This window comes from Sebastes umbrosus, chromosome 15, assembly GCF_015220745.1.
Source record: "Sebastes umbrosus isolate fSebUmb1 chromosome 15, fSebUmb1.pri, whole genome shotgun sequence".
NCBI classification, from domain to species: Eukaryota; Metazoa; Chordata; class Actinopteri; order Perciformes; family Sebastidae; genus Sebastes; species Sebastes umbrosus.
The window spans coordinates 25,861,360-25,884,991 of NC_051283.1; the positions used below are offsets into that span (position 1 = coordinate 25,861,360).

Consider the following 23,632-nt stretch of genomic DNA (forward strand, 5'->3'; position numbering starts at 1 on the left):
AAACTCTCGTAATTAATGTCTCATAATTCTGAGAAAACACCTAATAATGAAAAACTGAAGTGATTATTTTTCCCCCCCAAGTAGCATAAGTGGACCCCACATATATTGTTAAAGTGAAGATTGTGATAATAAAAGCTTCATGTGTTTTAACTCTAACAGTGTGGTATGAATTGTTGTAACTAGCAGGTTTTAACAGCAGGTGGCAGCATGTTTACACGTAAATATTTGACATTTTCAGGATGCTGTAGATAAAGTTCACCCTCACTCAAGCAAAGGGTAATAATTCAAACACGTTAATATTTTCAACACATCCTCACCATGAACTCTGAGGCTTCAAAATGCCACACACATGAATGAAAAGCCTTCATCACTTCACAGTGTTCACATTGTGACTTTAATGGGTGGTGGCAGGATGGAGCCTCAGCTGAAGCCTCTAATCGTCCCCAGACCTCCTGCTCACCACTGTGGAAAATGGAGGTCAATGAGAGAGAAAATGATATGTTGATTCTTTTTTGTGTGTTTTTATTTCCCCGGGACCCTCCAGTTCGCTCCTGACCGCAGATGAAATGTCATGTAGCCGAGAAAACTCAGCAGAAAGGTTACACTTGAGAGTGAAAGACAATAAGTGTGGAGGGTTTAAAGCTGCCTCATCCATGTGTGACGACCAACTGAGAAATGAAGCCATACATATGGTAAAAATGTATTTTAACCTCCCCTTTTTAGCCTTTTTAAACAGTATATAAGCAATTTATACTTTGTTTATAACTATCACACGTTATAATGTAGTCGTAAGCAGACAGAACATATTTTTAAGAATATAAAATGTGAAGTATATTTATTTATTTTTAATATTCATTATATTTTAAGAAGTATTAATTCATTTATAAATCGTCAACTCTCATTACAACTGAACCAACTTCACCTCCATCTGCTGATGAAAGCCATGACAAGTTGCGGCTGAAAGCTCCGGGGGGAATCCAGTGACTTTGAGTTAAGGATTCTTTTATCAAACGCCTGTTTTCAGTGTCAGATTTGTACATGTGTATAAACAGTTAAAGAATGTTTTATAATATGTATGAACAGTTAATAATTTTTTTACAATATGTATAAACAGTTAATAAATGATATATAATATTTATAAACAGTTAATAAATTATTTATAATATTTATAAACAGTTAATAAATGTTTTATAATATGTATAAACAGTTAATAAATGATATATAATATTTATAAACAGTTAATACATTTTTTATAATATTTATAAACAGTTAATAAATATTTTATAATATGTATAAACAGTTAATAAATGATATATAATATTTATAAACAGTTAATACATTTTTTATAATATTTATAAACAGTTAATAAATGTTTTATAATATGTATAAACAGTTAATAAATGATATAGAATATTTATAAACAGTTAATAAATTTTTTATAATATTTATAAACAGTTAATAAATGTTTTATAATATGTATAAACAGTTAATAAATGATATATAATATTTATAAACAGTTAATAATTTTTTTATAATATTTATAAACAGTTAATAAATGTTTTATAATATGTATAAACAGTTAATAAATGATATATAATATTTATAAACAGTTAATAAATTATTTATAATATTTATAAACAGTTAATAAATATTTTATAACATGTATGAATAGTTAATAAAGGTTTTATAACATGTATGAATAGTAAATAAATGATTTATAATATTTATATTTATATATTTATTATATTTATTATCTATATATTTTATATATTTATATATCATGATGAGATTAAAACGCTGTAGAGCACATATAGCTCCTATTATTACAGGGACTTTCCATTTAGAGAGGTAATAAAGTGGTTTACATCAGCAGCTATAAGCCTATTATGTATTCAAAACAGTGAATCAGTCAGTCGACCTTCCTCCAGCTGGATGTCTCCACAAGGTGAGAGAGGCAGAGGGAGTGGAGAGCAGAAAGGGGAGGTGTCTGTCTGTGGGTTCGGTTGGTTTTTACGCAACACATGCTTCAGTCAGTGGAAACCAGTCAGTCTGCAGCTCGGCAGGAGTTTTTCACGGAGGATTTATTTAATTATCTGTCATTTTATACAGCAGAGAGGCACGAGACTGCTGAGATCCTGCAGAGAGACTCCTGAGACTCCTGAGACCTGAAGAGCATCTCCATCCAGAGGCTGCTGCTGCACAAAGAGAGGTACGTTACACATCTACAGACCATTTATAGACCTGAAGGCTGCAACTCACAGCTCTGTCATGTGAAACAGGAGATGATGAGTGAACTTAAAGTGTGTTACAGTGAGTTTGCATTATTATAATCTCATATAAGACCCTCACCTGTCTTCACCTGTCTTCACCTGGTGCATTAATGAAGCATCTAATAAAAAATGTTTAAGTTTTTTTAAGACAAGGATGCTTCAAAATGAAATGATTCCTTTAGAAAGGATGTAAATAATGGGCTTTCTTAGTGATTAATAAGTTATTTATTTAATGTAATTAGTGAGAACAACCTTTGGGTTGCCAGGTTGTGAAAACAATGACTGACCTTTGACTGGTTAGAACATATGACCACTTAGAGAATCTAAACTAAAAATCAATGCATTAATGAGTTAATTACATTTATAACTGCAGACTTGATTGCTTGTTAGAAACAGAATCTCAAGCATTTATTAATATTATCAACATGTGTAACTGCTTCATACCAAATTGAGAGGACAAACACCTGCCAGTGGGATTTTTTTTCACAACCTGGCAACCCAAAATGTTCTCTTATTAATTTCTTATAATTGATCTATTAAAGCTTTGGTAAAATGATTTATTACCGATAAAGACATTATAAAGGGTGACTTGGTAGACTTCCAAGTCAAATATTTGACCCCCAACCTGGCAACCCAAAATTTGCTCTTATTAATTTCTCATAATTGATCTATTAAAGCTTTAGTAAATGATTTATTATCGATAAAGACATTATAAAGGGTGACTTGGTAGACTTCCAAGTTAAATATTTGACCCCCCACATCCAGGATAGAGCAGAGAGGATGTTCTTTCTTCAGAGTGAGGAAACGGTGGATGTTATTGGGGGTTGGGGGCCTGAATGGGGTCCAAAGTGAGTAACTGATCCTGTGAATAAGTGCTGCGGCCCCCGTTTTCAAGTGGGATTTATGAGAAGGAGAACAAGGAGGCCTTTGAGGAAACAATCCCCTTGCTTTGATGTTTCTTAAATTGGCCTCGGGTGCACAAAGTAAAGCTTCATATCTTGACACTGAAAGCTTATTATAATGTATTTATGTATATTAATTTGGAGGCGTGTTAACAAGCCACTCAGTCTGGTTGAGTTAGAGTGATGTCATGTCTCCTACAGATTACACATTTACTTCTGGAGGCTCAGCAAAGCCCCCCCACACCTCCTCCTCCTCCGGCACTGCTCATAGTTTCCATCACCGCACACCCATCCCCATCCCCATACATACCACCATCATGTTCCAATCCATTTGGGTGAAATTAATACATTCATTGAAACAATGCAGCTCTGGTTGCACGCGGGGTCGTTATTTTCGCACAGAAAGGAATTCCTGACTGTTTGTCTTTTTTTAGAAAACAGAGGGCGGAAGAAAAATGCTTTTCTTGTTTGCTTTTTCTTCCTCTTCTTCTTCTTCTTCTTCTTCTTCTCAACCACAACGTTTTGCCACGTTTTGACCACGGTCACATTCCTCTGAGATTCTTGCGTTGGGCGAAGGTTGCGCCTGCATGTGTATAGCTACAGTACAATCACTGGAGACGAGCCAGACACAAAATAAAAGATGATATTTTGGAATTGTCAGAACGACCGAGGGTCATAAAAGTCAGACAGAGAGTCTCATCGTGAGTCAGTCTCACTCACATCACTTGTCTTTTCCATTTCCCGTTTCAGCTGCACGGCATGGGACAGAGATTTAAAGGAGTAGTTTGACGTTTTGGAGAATGCGTTGATTTGCTTTCTTGCTGAGGAGATGAAAAGATTGATACCACTCTCATGTCTGTATGCTAAATATGAAGCTAGAGCCAGCAGGGAGAGTGGTATCAATCTTCTCCTCTAACTCTGGACAAGAAAGTGAATAAACCTGTTTCCTCAAACGTCTAACTACTCCTTTAATGAATCATAGGAAATATCACACATTAGTTTGGAGTAAATGTCCTTTTTAAAGTCTGCATGTATTTACACCCCCATCTCTAGTTGCTTGAAACCCTAAAATCCATCTATCGGTATTTATCTGCAGGCGTAAAAGTTTGATTTTGACCAGTAGTTCTTGTTCTCAACTCAACCCGATAACAACGACTCATCAATAGATTGAGTCTGAAACCAACATCTTCCTGAAGTCCAATAAAATCCCTCAGCAAACATGAAACAGAGAAGGCTGGCCGAGTCCCTCAGAAAACAAACGTCTGTTACCATCAACACCCAGGACTTGACCTTTTCCAACGCCAGCTGGCAGCTGATGGGAAAATATGTTTACTTGTGTGTTTGTTTTGGACGATAGTTGTCGGTATTTTAAGATCAGGCCGACTGTTTATTTGTATCGGTCAGCGTTCGACTGCGAGTTTAATCCAAGTGCAACAAACACGCTGCCAAAAGTAACTTCGCTAAAGGTACTTCATTTTAAGAGACTTCATGACCGCACTTGATTACATTCTTTTTTTTTATCTGCCTTTCTACGTTTATTCTTTCGTCATTCGCAGAAACATTTAGACGTTTCACATATATTTTTAGCTACACTCGGTCCATCACTTTGGTCCAGACTGAAATATCTCAACAACTATTGGATGACATTTGTTTTACACATGTTCATGTTCCCCAGAGGATGAATCCTATTCTGGACTTTCCCTGGCTCTAGCGCCACCGTCAGGTCAAACTTTGTCCAATAGGAGTCTGCAAAATGTGTCTGCGAGGTCTACTTAAAATGTTGCGATCACAAGGAATTGTGGGATGTTATTTTCTCCATTCCTTTGGTAAAGGATGGTCCAGTGTATCCTCTTCTAAAGGAAGTACGAAAGGAAGCATTGAAGCACCTTTCCTTAGCGATTAGAGAATTTGACCAGCTCTTATCATGGCTGCTACTTAGATACTTCCAGGTCATTTCACTCAGTTAGGAACCTTCCTAACAGAAAAGGACTTTTCGATAGCAGCCTGAGTGTTGTTAATGTGTCCCTTAGATAAGTGATTTCCAAAAATGCTTTTGCTTGGAACTCCCAAGTTATGTTTAGTTTTCACCCCTTGTCACAGGCCTGGAGAGAATGATGTAATTTGGTAGAATCGTAGGGGAAATGGAGACGTTGTTCACTTCCAATTACTCAATTACAGTTAATTGTCAGCGGCAATCTGCAAAAATGGGGATTTTGACCTCTGACAAGCATACAATTCAATAAATTCAAGTTTCCTCTCGACCTTGGGAACAGAATTTTGACAAAAACATAAGAGTCCACTTTCTAGCTTTTTCCCCGGAGCTTTTAACCACATCTCACAGTTTTCCTCTGTGAATAGAGTTTGGCTGAAAGCTCAATAGCAAGTAACCAGATTCGCATGTGGACTCTGACTTAGATGTATTATTGTTATTTATTACACGGCTGTGTTGAATACTCGATTCTGATTGGTCAATCACGGCGTTCTGCGGTCTGTAATTTCTCTATAGCAGACCGTAGCTATGGGCGCAGTTCAGATGTCGGACTCTGGCGGACCGTTTTTGTGTCAATTTATTTATTTCTTAAATAAGTAGCCGTGTAATAAACGGGATAATGTACAGCTAGTGGGTCATTGTTGTGAAAGAATGTCCTTCAGGGCGATGAGAGACCAGTCGGGCTGTACATTATCCCTTACATATATGTTTTATTTTTTAGTTAATTGAAGAAAAAAAGTTTCTGATAAAAAAAATGGATATGTGAGTTTAGATGGATTTCTGTCAATGAAATTCCAAATATGCACCCAAATTACATATTTCTTTCCAAGGAAATGACGAGGATATTATAGAGCCATAAAATAAAACATTTTAGAGGTCAGAGGAAGTAAAACTACACGGTATTTAAAAAGAAATCGTAGTTTATTTTGTTCCTATTTTGTACCTCAGTAATCATCTGGCGACCCCCCATCCCAAGGAAGGAGCAGTAGCATCAGGTCACTGTGTGATGAAGTCTTGGCGTGGTGGTGACTTGTTTACTTGTTGTCTGACTGAGATCTGTTAGTCAGTTCTGACGACAGCAGCAGAGGAGAAACTGCAGCTGCAGCCCACATTGTTTCACTGGACAAACAAACAGCCATCTGGAGACTCTTAAAACAAAACCAGGCATGTATTATTCTAGTCTTTAAAGGTGCTCTAACAGGTTGTTGTCATTATAACCATCTTTGACACTAATTTGACCTTATAAGGATGCGTTTTTTTTTCATGTTCAAGTAAGCAAAACTAATGTTAAACATCTAAAGTGACACACATCTGGACATTGTTAATGTTTGAAACCGCAATAAGAAGCAATTTCATCCTGATGAGATCTTTAATCAGCGACAACAAAATGCACAATGTGCGTTGATTTGTGTGCGTCGTGGTAGCTGAAATTAGCCTTGTGATCTGCAGGAAGCCGCACCACATTGAGCGTCTTTGTACCGGGGGATGAAAGGGAGCGCAGTCATCTGACAGCCATAAGAGACCAGCCTTGATTTTCTTTTCTGTAATAGCTGCAAAACCATGAGGGGTGTCACTTTCCCCGCCGATGCTTCAGGGCTCCTCTGTTGTTGCCACACAGTATTGTGCCGCTGTCAATATTCTCATTCACCTCCCAAAATCCAGGTTATGCAACCCAGCGAGTCGCACAATATACGGACTGTTCTGAGCTTCAGAGGCCGTTAAAGTACCCTAATCCATTTCTAAGGGGAATAAACAGTAAAGTGGGGTGGTAATTAAAAGCCAACTTTGTTACACGCTTTCCTGCTTTGACTGAATGCACACACAGTTTGGGTTATTTATAGAGTGGTACAGCAAAAGAGAAAGCAGTGATTGTTACGTTAAAGCATAAAAACCAAGAGTCTACAGTCACGCTAGCAGCCCTGTAAGGCTGCACTTATCGTTTACGAGCAACAGAATCGGAAAAACATCAGGCTCCGAGTGGTATTTCCCAGACAGAGATATTGAGAATTTATGACAATGCGATAATATCTGCCATAATAAAGTTTCAACAAACCACTGGCAACACGCCTGTAAAGCTGCCATCGCTGGCAGTTACATCTTAAATAAAACCCCAATATTACAATCAGTTTAGCTCATTTAAAAAGGAGCTATACATTGTTTGTATCTTATTTCATTTGTTAATGAACCATAAATATTTAAAGTAGCTAAAGGCAGTTCGTTTGACCTCATGGCTCCGTTTTGCTCTGATGTGCATCGTCAGCTGTGAGACCTTTGTATAGACGGGTGTGTGTCCAAATCATGTCCAGTTAGTTGAATTTATCACAGGTGGCACCAATCAAGGTGTACTAACATCTCATCAACATCTCGATTTCAGTCATAGCAAAGAGTCCGAATACTTACAGTATGTCAATGTGATATTTCAGTTTTGTCATTAAGGAGTGTATTGATAAGGGGAAAATGAATTTGAATGATTTAAGCATAATGCCGCAATCATAGACTGTATATAAGAAGTGGGTGTAGTCACCGTGACGTCACCCATTGGTCTGTGGACTGCCGTTTTGAAGCCTTGAGTTTGGCATTTTGGCTGTTGCCATCTTGGTTTTTGGTCATCTCCATATTGGTTTTTGGCCGTCGCCATGTTGGGTTTAGATCGTCGCCATATTGGGTTTTGGTTGTCTCCATGTTGGGTTTTGGTTGTCTCCATATTGGGTTTTGGTCGTCGCCATATTGGGTTTTGGTTGTCTCCATGTTGGGTTTTGGTCGTCGCCATATTGGGTTTTGGTTGTCTCCATATTGGGTTTTGGTCGTCGCCATATTGGGTTTTGGTTGTCGCCATATTGGGTTTTGGATGTCTTCATATTGGTTTTTGGTCGTCGTCGTCTTGTTGGGTTTTGGTCATTGCCATATTGGTTTTTGGGCGTCTCCATGTTGGATTTTGGACGTCTCCATATTGGTTTTTGGGCGTCTCCATGTTGGATTTTGGACGTCTCCATATTGGTTTTTGGACGTCTCCATGTTGGGTTTTGGATGTCTCCATATTGGTTTTTGGTCGTTGCTACGTTGAAAAACTAAAAACTCACATAATATATGAAAACAGTCCCAACAGGAAGGGGGTACAGGGACTGTAATCCCCCCCAAAAAAGGACTGAGGCTGTTTTACAATGCATGAATTAGTATTTTGTGTCTCTGACAGATTTAACACTTACCTTTATGTTTTGTTCCACTGGATTTTATTACGTGTGACAGCGTTTTTCTTCATGGAATAATCTGGTTTGTAAACCTCAGACATGAAGTCTAAATTCCTCCACGGGGGGAAAATAAACAGTAACACCCAGCAGCAGCAGCAGCAGCAGCCCTCATGGCTAGCAGACAGTTTCTGGCTGCGGTCGTAAGAAACTGTCCAGGTTGTGAAGGAGTAAAAACAACAGCAGCGAGCCATGAAGGGACATGAGACAGGAGGCCCTGATCCTGGGAGACAGTTGCCATTTGGCCGCCGCTACAAAGCACTCCTGTAAATCTCTCACCGGGACAGTCAGTGTATCAGTAGAGGAATCTAACATGTCCTCTCATCAAGGTGAATTGTGGTCTTAAATACTTTCACAGCCACGCTACTAGAGAGCGAGTGCTCAGACAGGATGGATGAGTGTTTGGTTTAATGTCTTGTGTTGAGGAGGAGGAGAACAGGGGCGACAAGTATTCTTGGGTGTGATCCAAGAGGACACCTGTAGAGTAAAGTGAACGCCTCCTAAACAAGGAGCTGACTACATGTGAGTCAGTGTTTCAGAGACTATTAGTGTCAGACAGTCTGCAGGGTGTGAAGATGAACACATTCTTAACAGATGTTTATTTTCAGTGTGTCGTGACCTTTAAGCGAGATATATGGAAGCAAATAATGGGTAGTAATAAGAATCTTATGAACGACTGAAAACCTAATTTTGAATTTTAAATCCCATTGAATTCAGCACAAACATAATTTACTTTGAAAACCATCTACATGACTTTATGTGGTCTGAATTCCCTTCAATTTTCAATAGACAATTTGTACAGTGAGAAAATGTAAGTATCAAAACTGCATTAAAATGGCATCAAATTTAATAAGTTCAATTCGTTCGATCACGTATGATATCTTACAAAAAGTTATTCCTCATTTTTCGTGCATTTTCCTACGAATGTCCAGCAACACGTGTCGAATTCCCCTCGTTGCATGCATACAGTCTTTTCAGAATAAACTTCCGTCTTCGCAGGAAACTACTTGGTTAGGTTTAGGACAAGATCGTGGTTTGAGTTAAAATTTAAAATATATATATATATATATATATTTAAAATAACTGCAGAACTGGCGTTACTTGGTACGGAAGTTACGTGACAATTAAAGCAATGTTGACTTCTGGTTTCATGCAGGACACTAACAGCGGTCTCCTAGGCGAAAGTCTGGTGTTTTTTTGGGGTTAAAATAACTACGGAAGTGGTGTTACTTAAGTTTGGAAGTTACATGACAAATAACTCAATGTTCGGGTTAAAATATCTACGGAAGTGGCGTTACTTAAGTACCGAAGTTACGCTACGAATAAACCAACATTAACTTAAGGTTTCACACAGGGATATGAAAAAAAAAGAAAAAGTCTGGGGTTTTTTTGGGTTAAAATAACTATGGAAGTGGCGTTACTTAAGTTTGAAAGTTACATGACAAATAAGTCAATGTTTGGGTTAAAATAACTACAGAAGTGGCGTAATTAAGTACCGAAGTTACGTAACGAATAAACCAATGTTTACTTCTGGTTTCACACAGGGTTACGAAAAACCTTCTACAACTTTTCTACTACTGTTTCTACAGTATGAGGCTTACCATATCAGCCGACTATAAAGTCATAATTGACTGTCCTATAGGAACCATAAAATATTGTTTTCAACAATGATGGATTTTAATTAGACGCTTTTGTGTTTTTGGCTCGAGTCCCATAAGAATTCCCTATTGGACGTTTAAAGGAGAATTTGATGACAGACAAACAGCTGGAGACCCACAGAATGTGTTCACAGATGTCGTGGCTCAGGAAGAGGAACATAAAGCTCAAAACTGGGAAGACTATGTCCGGAAGGAAAACCATTGTTCTATCACTGCATTCATCGTAGACATGGACCGACGAGAATAGAAACCCGAACCCTCTTTAGTGACTTTAGGAGGGAAGTGGGGCTGATTTCCCCATCCATCCAGACAGCAATCTGACAGAAAACAGACATAGGATGGGATGTTTTCTCTCAGTTTGCTTCGGTCCTCCTTGTTTTGTTGACCCAGCTCGGTGCCCTGTAAGAGGAAGCTGTGCTGTTATCTGCAAGGGGGGGTTATGCATGGATGGGATGTCCTCGGTGTTGTGCTAACATGGCATTGGGAGGAAAAAGTCTCCGAACGAGCTGCGGAGGAGCGGGAGTTCTGGCATCGACTGCAGAACATGACCGAGAGCAGACTGTGTTTATCTTCTTCATGTTTATCTGAAATTGCTGCATCATTGGTTATAAGAAACAAAATGTTTGATAGCAGTAAGACACGGGGAATGTAAACTGTACTCTCACGATGACTCCTTTAGCAGACCAGATGCAAATACTTGGAGGTTACAGAGCATGAAGCGCATTACCTGTAAATGTGTGGAGCGGGAAATCCATCATCATGCATGACGTTTAATTCATACCAGCTTCATGAAACAACAAAACAAATGTATTCCTGAGAAAACAAGTGGCCTTCATTAGTTTGGATCGAGCTCTGGGTCGTCTCATTGTTCAGGCCGAGCCGGTGACGTCTTCCAGGGGGAGGGATGCGGGGGGGTCTCGGCTCATTCCTCGATCCCTCGGAGAGATTTCAAAGCCACACGATTTCTCGGCTGCACTTTGTTGAACCCACCTCCTCTTTTCTGTCATTATAAAAACATGTCAAATCCCCTCCGTGACCAAAATAGGGCGGAAAAAAAATTATAAACAATTACAGTTTCCAAGTGAAATATTTAAGCGACTGCCTTTGTAAATGTTCCAGACGTTGTGATCCTGAGCATGAACAACATATACCCAGAGAGACCTCTCCTTATCCATAATCTTCATCCACACTGTATATATATATATCTCTGAGCCATGCCTGCCCCGTCTTAACTATTCCACGGGATGGTGTTTTAACCTCCCACACTTCATTTCCTTGCTCATTTCCCTCTGCCGCTGCAGAACATAGGGTCACATACCCTGCTAATGCCTCGCTGTGTTCAGTAATAATGGTGGGATGATGTTATTGTTATTTCCACCTATCCTTCCTCTGCTCCACGAGCTCTCAATCAGGTCATTGATTTAGATTAAGAAAGGAGGCTTCTTCTCAAGGTTAAGTGACCCTTGAGATGCATCATCTTGTTTTTAAGAGGCTCTAGACAAGTGAATTATTTATTTATTTTATTTTATTTTCTAAATCTTTTTATTTATTTATTTTTTAGATATTTTTTATTTATTTTATTTTATTTTTTAGATATTTTTATTTATTTATTTTATTTTATTTTTTAAATCTTTTTATTTATTTATTTTTTTCATCTCCTATCGTATTTATTGATTTTCTTTTTCTTTTATTTCCCATCTTACTTTTTCTGATAGGGTATATATTCAGTATATTTCTCTGTATTGTTGTCTATGATTTTAACTTTATTTATCCAGAATTTACATATATCCTCTGTGGTCAGCTGTGGTTGCCTGTGTGTTTGCTTTTAGTGTGAGCAGATGGTTGTTGGGTTGTGACGCGGGTGACTATCGTTGAGAAAAACAAAAATTCTTTCCCTGTACAGTTAATGTTTTATTCATTATTGACAATAAGCAGGGCGTAACTACACATTGAAATGTAGTCGCAGAATAAACAAACCTTACAAATGTAAAAAAAAAACTAGATACTGACATTGTTTTACCTACAAATTAGGATAAACCCATGCTTGCTGAGTCATTTTGAACCCTGTTGTTTTCTCATTCTTATTTCTTGCCCGCTGGCGTGTGGCTTTTCAATTACACTGCTGACGGGCCAAAAAATCTTCAGCAAAAAAACAACCAAAAGCTTCACTCAACTTGTAGCAGTCCCTCATTCTTTGATACTTTCTGTCATTTCCCAATTAATTTGAGCTGAATGTCACCAATCCTTTGAGTTGATTGGAGGGTTATTCAGATCACCTGTTGATGGGTGTGTGGACCGGCTGCTAATTAAGAACTGAGAGCAGCTTGGTGCATTTCCCCTCTTGGCCAATCAGGGTATGACGACGCCCTTTCTTTAGGGCATTTAGGTCGTTTCAGGAGATATTCAGCTAGAAATGCTGGTCTTTAGGCCCTTTGAGACTTTGTTGCTGTCTTACCTCTGTAGGATTTATTTTGTTATAACCTCCACCAAGGCCAAAGGCCTAGGAAGGAAGTTATGTTTTCGCTGCTGTTGGTTTATTGGTTGGTTTGTTTGTTTGTGTGTGACCAAAAGTCTGTGATGGATTTGAATGAAATCTTTTGGAGGGGTGGGGTGTGGCACAATGAACAATCCATTAGATTTTGGTGGCGATCCGGATCATGATCCGGATTCAGGAATGACCCCGCCTCTTTGTGAGAGCAGAGAGATACGTGTGTGGATGTGTGGCGAGACATCGAGGTGCAGGAGCTGCTGGCCGTCCGCGGTGAGAAAGAAGAAAGCGGTAGATGACGGGATGAAAGACACCATAGTGTAACGTCACACAGACATAACAAGGCTGCTGAATGAGAGCGGCATCTGCCGATACGTTACACAGAAACACACCGTGTTAATAACAAGCCGACCATCTCACGGTACCGCCAGCTGTGAGCTGTGATCTGTTTTTAAAGTCACGCACCCTGGCAGAGGTCTGTGCTCTCCGAGCACCATTCTAGTTTTCAATGAAACCCCCTTTATACACATTTCCTTATTATCAAAGAGGCATTTCCTTATTAGTGAAGTGGCATTTATTTTATTATTAAGGAGGCACTTGTGGAATTAGTTTCTCCCAGTAAATATTTGCGTATTATGTGTTTGGGAACTGGTTCTCAGGCTTCTTCCCAAACTGTGGAAAACTTGTGAATCAGTACCACCACCACAATCTGGAGTTCATTTTATTACCCCAGTTTGTTTAGTGGCATGGCAAGCAAGAATATAAAAAGCTCCATAATGAGGCAAATTGAGATTTGAGACACAATGAACCCTATTAACAAACATTTTATTAGAAAATACAGAGCAGTTAAAAATTGGATAAAGTTGTGCTTTTGGAGGAAGTACTGCTGAAATTAAAAAGTGTCCTGGGAGTATTTATTTAAGAATGAAACAGATCGTTCTCTGAAAACAAAAGGAAACAGTCTTATACAGTTATGAAGTAGGATCTGTGAAGTGCTCTATGTAAAACAAGTAAGGGTGACTTTGGGGGAAGCCCTAGTAATCATCCTTAGCTGCCATAGAGTAGAGTACGTTATCAAGATCTCACATAAAACAAAAAGCTAAAGTTTCAGCAATAAAACATCTTAATGGCATTGTGATTTTGTTACTGATAACAAGAGAAAGTTTTGCATTTTAAGGGAGAGTTGTGGACGAAAGATCTAAACTAGATAAACGAGTGGTACTGCCCTTTAAACGAAGGCTAAACAAAGATGAAAAAGCCCTCGAGAGATCCTTTGAAATAGAGACCGCTGTTTCAGTTCAGCTCCCAACAATTAATATTGTTTAGTTGTTCTTTCTCAACGCCAAACCACCGCAGGGGGTTTCATACAAGCATGAGGGGGAGGGAGAGCCAGACATTATAAGCTTTCACTTATTACTGATGAAACAGCAGAAGAGGTTTTATCATTACAGGCCTGATTTACCATAAATCAACTCAGAGTTCATTCAGTTCTTTCTCTGCTTGCGGGAAATGTTTTCCGGATGTGGAACATTTTTGAACAATAGTTAACTGTTAACTGCGGTATGATGTCTTTTGGTTACACCATCTCCATTTCTTGTTTGTTGAAGGTTCATCTAAATAGGATTCACCACATTTTTAAAAATCACCACCAACCACCTTCTCCTCTCAGATTCTGGTCATCTCAACATTTTCATTCAACTTTTGACACCATCAACCACACCATTCTTCCTCAAGATAAGATAGAACTTTATTTAACCCGATGGGAAATTGTTGCAGCAGTTGCAATACAAAGTAGGAGAGAGTGCAAATATAAAACATCAATAAAAAGATATCCAGAATCCAAAATATACACCTCCTCCTCCACCACTGCTTCTTTGTCCCAAGGTGTCCCCCAGGGTTTGATACATCAGACCGGCAATACGTCATCCAGAGTAGGCTCGCATGACCATGCCTCCTTATAGGGGAAAACAATCCCGTGTTTTCGGTAACGGAGTCAACAGAAGAAGTTGAACCATGTCTCCAAACTTCTACTTTAAACAAACCGGTAATAGTAATAACGCTATGCCGAAGAGTTGCTGTGTAGTTGGTTGCACAAACAATAAATCCAAAAATACTGATCTCCGATTTGTTCCCCTGCCGTGTCCTAAAAAAGATAAAATAGAGGATCTTTATGGCTCCACGTCATAGACCAGACCAGCACGACGTCTTCTCCGAGACTGCGCTCCCTTTTAGGGGAAAGAAACTCGCCGTCACAGGAGAGAAAATTATGAAAAGCTGTTTTGTAGCAGGTTAACTGAGGCTTTCACACTGAGATCTGAGGCACATACGATACATGAATATTCACTGTCACTGAGGTAAATCGCTAAATGATGCAGGTGACAGTGACTAACATGGCTAGATAACATTAGCTTGAGTGTGAGGCTGCTGCAGTAATACAGTCATACTTTAACGTTATAGCAGCATCAGACGTCGTCTCCAACGGTTGGCTATTAACAAGTTGGTTATTTAAAGACAACACTTAGCCTAACGTGATTCAATCAGATATGTAGAGATTCTGGATAAGCAATATCCAGCCACAGTGTTCGACGGGGGAAGACTGAAGGGACATGGCGGCGATCAACCTTAAATTATCAAGGTATCGTAAATGCTCAGGTTCAAGCAAAAATAATTATTAGACATGTATAAAACAAACGTTTGTATAACAAGAGCTGAATGCATACGAATTTGTCAAAATTACAATTCAAACACACGTCAAATTGCATTGAAGTCTACGGGATTTTCGGTTTCTTTCCCCCAAAAGGGGGCGTAGCCTTGACTTTTTGCCAAGTACCCGTATGTGCCGGTCTGATGTATGCTTCATCCTCTCCCGTTCATTACCCTACATGCTCCCCCCTTGGTAACATCATCCGTCTCAATGGTTTCCACTTCCGCTGCTACGCCGATGATGTCCATCTCTACATTTCCATTAAATACACTACGTCACTGCAACTCACTCCACGTTGACCAACTGCACTGCCAAAATTAAACTGTGACTGCAAGACAATTTTCACAAAAACAAACTGTGATAAATCCGATATGATCATCAATGGTCCCAATTAACCTCAATTTTCAATAGCAGACTCTTTTTGAGCACGACGCAAATCTCATTAACCAAAACAGCCTTTCTTCCACTTCAAACATATAGCTTCCCTGAAACTTTGAGCCATGCTTTCATCACATCCAGACTCGACTACTGCAATAGCATTATTTATGGTACATCACCCAAAGTCCTAAATGAACTTTAGTACATCCAAAAAGACTCAAAACTCACCTTTTTACTGTACAACTGCTTTTAATGTTTGATTTAATGTTCTGTACTACCCCGTGCCTCTGGTGTTTTTAATAATCTAGGATCTTTTTAACGTGTTGTACAAAGCGTCTTTGAGCGCCCTAAAACTTTTGTTTCTTTACTCCCATTTTTGCTCTCTGATGTTGGTCTTACTTTCTCAGCTGTATATCCAAAAACTGTCTGCCTCCCTTCTTCCTGCCTTCTCTCTGTGTCTTACTAATCTCACTCCTCCTCCTTCCTGCGCTGTCTTCTTGCTGATAGCGAATGCTAAACTGTGTCTGTGAATTCTTTTTCAGCCAGAATAAAGACATCATGAGTGACCAGTTCAACTGCAAAAACTGCAACGAGTCCCTGTGCGGACGCAAATACATCCAGGTGGAGGACAAGCCTCACTGCATCCCCTGCTACGACGGCCTGCACGCCAACACCTGCGAGGAATGTAAAGAAATCATCGGCCATAATGCCAAGGTAAGCTGTATGGGGATAGACAGTGACCAAGTACATTTACTCAACCACTGTACTTAACAATCTTGAAGTATTTGTGTTTTTGATTTATACTTCTGCTCAACAACATTTCAGAGGGTAATATTGTACTTTTTTACACTACATTTATTTGAAAGCTATGGTTAGAGATTTAGATGCAAAATATGTGAAGCTTTTATAAATGATAGTTGCAACTAACTACATTTTTCCTTGTCAATTAATCTGACAATAATTTTCTTGATTAATCAATTAATTATTTGGTCTATTAAACCTCTAAAAATAGTGAAACATGCCCATCACAGTGTCCCAAAGTCCGAGGTTCAAATGTCTTATTTTGTTCAACAAACCCAAAGATATTCAGTTTATAATGATTTAAAACAGAGAATAGCAGCAAATCCTCAGCTGAAACCAGAGAGTAGTTGGCATTTCATTGAAAAATGAGGATTAATCAACTATCAAAATAGTTGGCAATTAATTTTCTGTTGATCAAGTAATCGTTTCAGCTCTATCATAAATATGATGTATCGCTTTACATAAAAAAAACTACCCAACAGTAGCCTGTATACAATAAGTAAGGGATAATGTACATCGAGCCGGTCATTGTTGTGGGAAGAATCCTCGACTGGTCTCTCATCGCCCTGAAGGGGATTCTTTCACAACAATGACCCGCTAGCCGTACATTATCCCGCTTATTACACGGCAACTTACTGAAGAAATCAATATTTTGACACAAAAACGGTCCACCGAGTCCGACATCAGAGCTGCGCCCGTAGCAACGGTCTGCTATACAGAAATTACAGACCGCAGGTCGCCGTGATTAACCAGTCAGAATCGAGTATTCAACATAGCTGTGTAATAATTGAAATTAACTCACCAAGCTCCAGCTTTAAAATGTTGCTTACATGTTAATACATCACTTATAATAATCAATAATATTTAAGAATATAATGACATTACCAGGGACCATACTGCCTCCATAACAAGTAGTTATACTTTGATACTTACATACATTTAAGTAAGGGATAATGTACAGTGAGCCGGTCACTCATCTCCCTGAAGGGAATTCTTTCACAACAATGACCCGCTGTCTGTAAATTATTTTGCTTATTACACAGCTACTTACTGAAGAAATCAATACTTTGACACAAAATTGGTCCGCCAGATTCCGACATCTGAACTGCGCCCATATCAACGGTCTGTAATTTCTACAGACCGCAGAACGCCGTGACTGCATCAGTTTTCTAACTGCTATAACAAACCAGCTGGCGTTCCTGGAAAACTCTCCCTCCAGAACACCAAATTGTCCGTAATCCCCTTTAAGTTGCTTAAAGCCTTAGTTGGTGAAAATTAAAAACAGTGTCCTGAAGGAAACACCCACAGACGTCATGAGGCCATCGGTGTCCTGTGAGTTATGGACTCCCAGTGAGGGAGTGGCAGTAAATTACGCTCCTGCTTGCTTTGGCCGTCCCTCCTCCGCACAAGACGTAACAACATCCATCCTTCATCCCGCTCCGTTCCTCTGCTTTGGTTGTTTCTTTCACCGCCAAACTCCACGCCTCAAAAATAAGTTTTTCACCCACCGTTAAATGAAGCCATTTATCACAGAGCTCTCCTGAACTGCAGATGAACTGGAACACAAGCAGCTGTTGGAAGAAAAAAAAAAAGTGGGTTATTCAGATTTTTTTTTTTTGAAAGAAAAGGGAATGCACAAAAACCTCTCTCATGTTTGGAGGACAGCGGGGCGTCGTGGAAAGTAGGAAACTTCAGGGCTGACTAAGACTCCCATGTCGAGGAACTGAGTCCTGTGATTGACCGTGACCTCTGACCTCCAAGCAAATGGGGGGGCAGCAAATAGAGAATCTCCCTGTGAGGAACAATAACATCGATTAAAATATTTAATCACGATTAATCGCATGATTGTCCATAGTTAATCGTCATTAATCGCAAATTAATTGCACATTTTTGTATCTATTCAAACTGTACCTTAAACGGAAATTTGTCAAGTATTTAATACTCTTATCAACATGGGAGTGGGTAAATATGCTGCTTTATACAAATGTCTGTATATATTTATTATTGGAAATCAATTAACAACACAAAACTATGACAGATATTGTCCAGAAACCCTCACAGGTACTGCATTTAGCATAAATAATATGCTCAAATCATAACATGGAAAACTGCAGCCCAACAGGCAACAACAGCTGTCAGTGTGTCAGTGTGCTGACTTGACTATGACTTGCCCCAAAACTGCATGTGATTATCATAAAGTGGGCATGTCTGTAAAGGGGAGACTCGTGGGTACCCATAGAACCCATTTACATTCACATATCTTGAGGTCAGAGGTCAAGGGACCCCTTTGAACATGGCCATGCCAGTTTTTCCTCGCCAAAATTTTACGCAAGTTTGGAGCGTTATTTAGCCTCCTTCGTGGTAAATTAGTGGCGTTAAAACCAATTTGTGTTAACTTTGACAGCCCTCTTCTGTCCCTTTCTATTAAATACAAAAATGCCATGAGAAAATAATAGACTCACGTGATTGACTGTATTGTCAATACGTTGTATTTTAGAAATGTAGTGTGTCTTACAAATGAAACAAAATAGATTTTGAGCAATGTGTTTTTATTAAATACCTTTGATCATATAATTTACTATAGGGACATTTTAATCCTGACTGGTTTTACAATCTCTAATTGCTCCTTCTCCTCCTCCTCTTCCTCCAGGAGCTCTTCTACCAGGAGAGACATTACCACGCGCACTGTTTCCGCTGTTTCCGCTGCGAGCGCTCTCTGGCAGACGAGCCCTTCACCAGCCAGGAGGACGCGCTGGTGTGCAGCGACTGCTACTGCAGCGAGTATTCCTCCAAGTGTGTGTCCTGCGACAAGACGGTCATGCCAGGTATAGTGACGACAGTAAAGACTTGGCTGCATCGCTTTTATGCCTCCAACACCAAGTTCACAAACCTCCTCCGGGACGCATCATTGAGTAATCGCTCAAATAGTCAGAAAGTTCACACCCTGTCTCTGCGGGGATAAAGAGGCTAATGAGTTGTTGTTATCCGGGGTGTGACAGCTTAGATGTGACAGGATGATTGTTTCCTCGCTCTGCTGAAAATATCTCTCGGCAGGGTTTCTCGGCTCCGGCCGCTGTGACGACACGAGGTGCAGCGGCGGTGTCGAATGACTGAGAATTACCCGGGCCTGTGGCTAGTGTGGGATATCATAACTCACCAGTTCTTTTCTGAACTGAGCGGTCATTTTCTTCAGTTTCTGCTCAGCCTGGAATGCCTTTAAAAGCCGCCTACGTTTTCTTAAAAAGTGCAGCCAAGTTCAAAACATCGTCATGCCTTCGGGCTGCAGTTCAGGTCTCAAAGGTCGTAAAACAAGGCCAGTGATTAAAGGAACTCAGAGGCATGACCGGCTCCTAGCTTTTATAAACCTCTGCAGTGAAGCATGCGTTTCTTAGCAAAGAAAAACAGCCACATATGAAATGGTTAAAACTGTAAAATAAATACAAAAAGCAGTGTAAGGATGCCAGCTAGAGCTTTGCTTTGTTACAGCTTGTCAGGTTGTTTAGATGCAAGATAAGCTGGAGTAATTGTACGGTACAGGAGGGCTTGCATAAAAACAGGTTTAGCCGTCACACTGAATCATCATTTTGGTCTTCATTCCAGTGTAGTTACATCACACAGCACGGCAGAGATCAAGAAGGAATGCCACAAGGGTTTGCAAATGTCAGGGAAGATATCAACAAACAATCTCAATTTCCATCCTCATCTGCTCCTTTTCTTTTTGTTCCTCTGACAGGATCGAAGCTGTTGGAGTACGGAGGCTCCACGTGGCACGAGGACTGTTTCGTGTGTCACGGCTGCGAGAAGCCGATAGGTGCCGAGGCCTTCATCCCAGACAGCAACAACTACTACTGTGTGCCGTGCTACGAGGGCAGAGTCGCTCCTCAGTGCAGCCACTGCAAAAAGGTCAACCAGCATCTTGATTAATCCGTCGAGAACTTTTTCAATGTATCATTTGGTTGATAAAATCCATCCATCACTGTTTCCCAGAGTTCAAGGTGACATCTTCAAATGTCTTGTTTATCAAACCATCAGACCAAAAACGGAAAGATATTCCATTTAAAGCACTATAAAACATAGAAAAGCACAAATCTCCACAATTGAGAAGCTAGAACCAGAGACTGGTGTTTTGTTTCTTAAATGACTTAAAGGATAAATCACTTATTAAAAGAAGCGTCTTGAATTGTCACATTTGACTGATACAGTTTGTGCTTGTGTTCCCTGCAGGCTCTGACTAAAGGAGGGGTGACCTACAAGGACGAGGTGTGGCACAAAGAGTGTTTTCTCTGCACGGGCTGCAAAGCTCCGCTGGCTGGCCAACCCTTCACCTCGCAGGGGGACAGTCCGTACTGCGTCAAGTGTTTCAGCAGCCTGTACGCCAAGAAGTGTGCCGGCTGCAACACGGCCATCACAGGTCAGTGGAGAGCACAGGACCACCGAGTTGTTGTTGTTGTCTGCACAGTATCCCTGCTTCAATTCTGTCTGGGGTTGTTTATCACCTCCCATTTTCTCACTGTGACTCTGGTCTGTCTCGACGATGTACTATCAATAAAACGTCAAAACAGTTCTCTTCAACAAACAGGTTTAGGCAGTAAGGTGAGTCAGGGTTTTAAATCTTGGCTCTGATCCTTTCTCTGTGGTTTGCACATTTGCATAATATCCTCTTCTTGTGTTGTGTAGTTTGTTCCTATTATCCAAAGAATTTACTTCACAATAAAAGCCACACCGTGTTGTGTTTGAGCTTTTATAGTGAACCAACAGCAATAGAAAATGTCCTGTTATTAGCAGTAAATTCATACAGTTTTGATACTGTATATGTTTACCATGAATCCTTCATGTGTATGAAGACAATTTGACTCCCATTGGGGAATGGCGGACCCTGCCACTAACAATTAAATCGACTATATAGGCTACTGTAGAGGGCTAATTACACAATGTAATACATTGAATGGCTATTGCTGATGAAATGCTGACTATAAATAGCACCAAAAACTTTGATTTCATGAACTTTAAACCTGCAATATGTAATTTTTCTTTTTCCACTTGTGAGCATTATCATTCATTTGGAGTCCTGTTTGTGTCCACCTGATGAACGTTCAATATTCACTCTCTTTTAGCTCTGTTTTTGGTCTCCACCAACTCCTGAGGGAAATATCTGACTCTCTAGCTGCTAAATGCTCCACTATGTTCACCAGCCAGTCTCTTAACTGTCTCTCGCTGCTGTTTGGTGCTGAGCAGGAAGTGTACATTGGGTTTTTAGAGCTTTTTCAGTGAAAACAGCTGCCTGCTGCCGCGGAAAACAACACTATGAGAACTGTGAGAATGAACTAAAACAGTAAAATTGCGGGCCGGACAGCTGAACAATGAGCTGAGATTCATCCTGAAAACAAACCTGTGTTTGGTCAACCAAACCAAACTCTTCGGACTCCGCTCCAGCTCCGCTCTTTCTATCTTTGTTTGAGGGCGTGGCAAATTAGCCGCTATAGCAGGTATTATGCAAATTTGTTACTTGGTGACATCACCACGTTACGGAGGAAAAGGCGGGACTTCAAGCGAGGCGTTTCAGGCAGTTCAGGAGCATTTTTGTGGGGGAGAGTAACTCCCTTTGTGCTTTGTAACAACCTTTGACATGCACAAAAACACTATATAACACACTAAAGGAAAGGGGAAAAAGCTCAAAAGCATAATAGGTCCTCTTTAAAGAAAAAACAATGCAGGTACTATTAGGTCCATTATCCTCTTTATCTCACCTCTTTATAGTATTGGCAAAGAAACTTAACATACCAGAGTTAAATGAGGACTTTAATTAGATGCCTTTGACCACAGCTATGAAGCAGAATACCAGCAGGTTGACAGAACTGGCAGTGCTTTCTTTTTGTTACTGCCAGCTGCTGGTGTTATTAAATTGTCCACCCCTAGTAAAACATTCCTTCATTAGTTGCTCACGTGTTGTATTTGTGTCTTCTCAGGGTTTGGAGACGGGAAGTACGTGTCTTTCGAGGAGCGGCAGTGGCATAAGCCGTGCTTCAAGTGCTCGCGCTGCTCGGTGTCGCTGGTGGGCTCCGGCTTCTTCCCCGACCGCGACCAGATTCTGTGTACAGACTGCAACAACGAGGACTGACCACACCACCAAACCTACGCCTGCAACACCTGCAGCGATTATCGAACACTAAACCTCAGCCTTGCACACGAACACTGCGATATCACTAATTCACTCACAGTGTAAAGCTGATACAAAAGCTCAGTATTCACAACTCTCCTCGGCCTTTAGCACATTGACATGTTTGTATAAATTCTACAGAAATGATGTGTGTGTATGACTTTGTTTTTCTTTATTTTTTATGGTTTGCACATCAAAGACTAAATAAAATATACAAAACGTATATGTAAACCTTTAAATTAAACTGTTTTACACTTTTTTATGACTGCTAGAAGGAACCAAAATTTGAATGTTATGACCAACGCTTGGCAACGTGTTTCTACTTTTTAAAAGAATATTCCAATATATAAAACTTCCCTTATTCTTCTCCCACTTCTTGCTGTATGTCAGCTTATTTGTTGAAAATGAACTGTATATTTTCTTTTTTTTTCAGCTTAAAACAGTCTTTACTGTCGTACCTGCAGTAATAATAAATGATGAAAGAATGAAGTGATAAATCAAAAGAGTGGTGTGTAAATTATTTGTCTATGTGAGTGTGAAAAGGTTTCCTCAATACATCAGACCGGCAATACGTCATCCAGAGTTCGCTCTCGTGACCACGCCCCTTTTTGGGGAAAAACAATCCCCTCGTAGACGGTAACAGAAGAAGTTGAAACACGTCTCCAAACTTCTACTTTAAACAAACCAGTAATAGTAATAACGCTATGCCGAAGAGTTGCTGTTTAGCTGGTTGCACCAACAATAAATCCAAAAACGCTGATCTCTGATTTGCTCTCCTGCCGTGTCCTAAACAAGATATAATAGAGGGACTTTATGGCTCCAAGCTACAGACCAGACCAGCATGAAGTCATCGCCGAGGCTGCGCTTCCTTTTAGGGGAAAGAAACTCGCCGTCACAGGAGAGAAAATGATGAAAAGCTATTGTGTGTAGCGGGTTAACTGAGGCTTTCACACTGACATTTGAGGCACATACGATCACTGTCAGTGTGGTAAATCACTAAATGATGTGGCGAGCTAACGTTAGCTTGAGTGTGAGGCTG

At 39.9% G+C, this 23,632-nt stretch overlaps 1 protein-coding gene across 2 annotated transcripts; it reads left to right on the forward strand.

Annotated features, from left to right (window-relative positions):
* Positions 1-1,988: 1,988 nt before the first annotated feature.
* Positions 1,989-23,096, forward strand: LOC119503359 (four and a half LIM domains protein 3-like). Of its 2 annotated transcripts, none has more exons than XM_037795105.1 (6): positions 1,989-2,310; positions 16,178-16,349; positions 19,087-19,261; positions 20,170-20,339; positions 20,661-20,847; positions 22,403-23,096. In XM_037795105.1, the coding sequence occupies exons 2-6, from the start codon at positions 16,194-16,196 to the stop codon at positions 22,552-22,554; spliced, it is 840 nt and encodes a 279-aa protein (XP_037651033.1). In that variant the 5' UTR covers positions 1,989-2,310; positions 16,178-16,193; the 3' UTR covers positions 22,555-23,096. The 2 variants fall into 2 exon arrangements, with proteins under 2 accessions (XP_037651033.1, XP_037651032.1); XM_037795104.1 differs by having other exon boundaries at positions 1,990-2,209.
* The last annotated feature ends 536 nt before the right edge of the window (positions 23,097-23,632 follow it).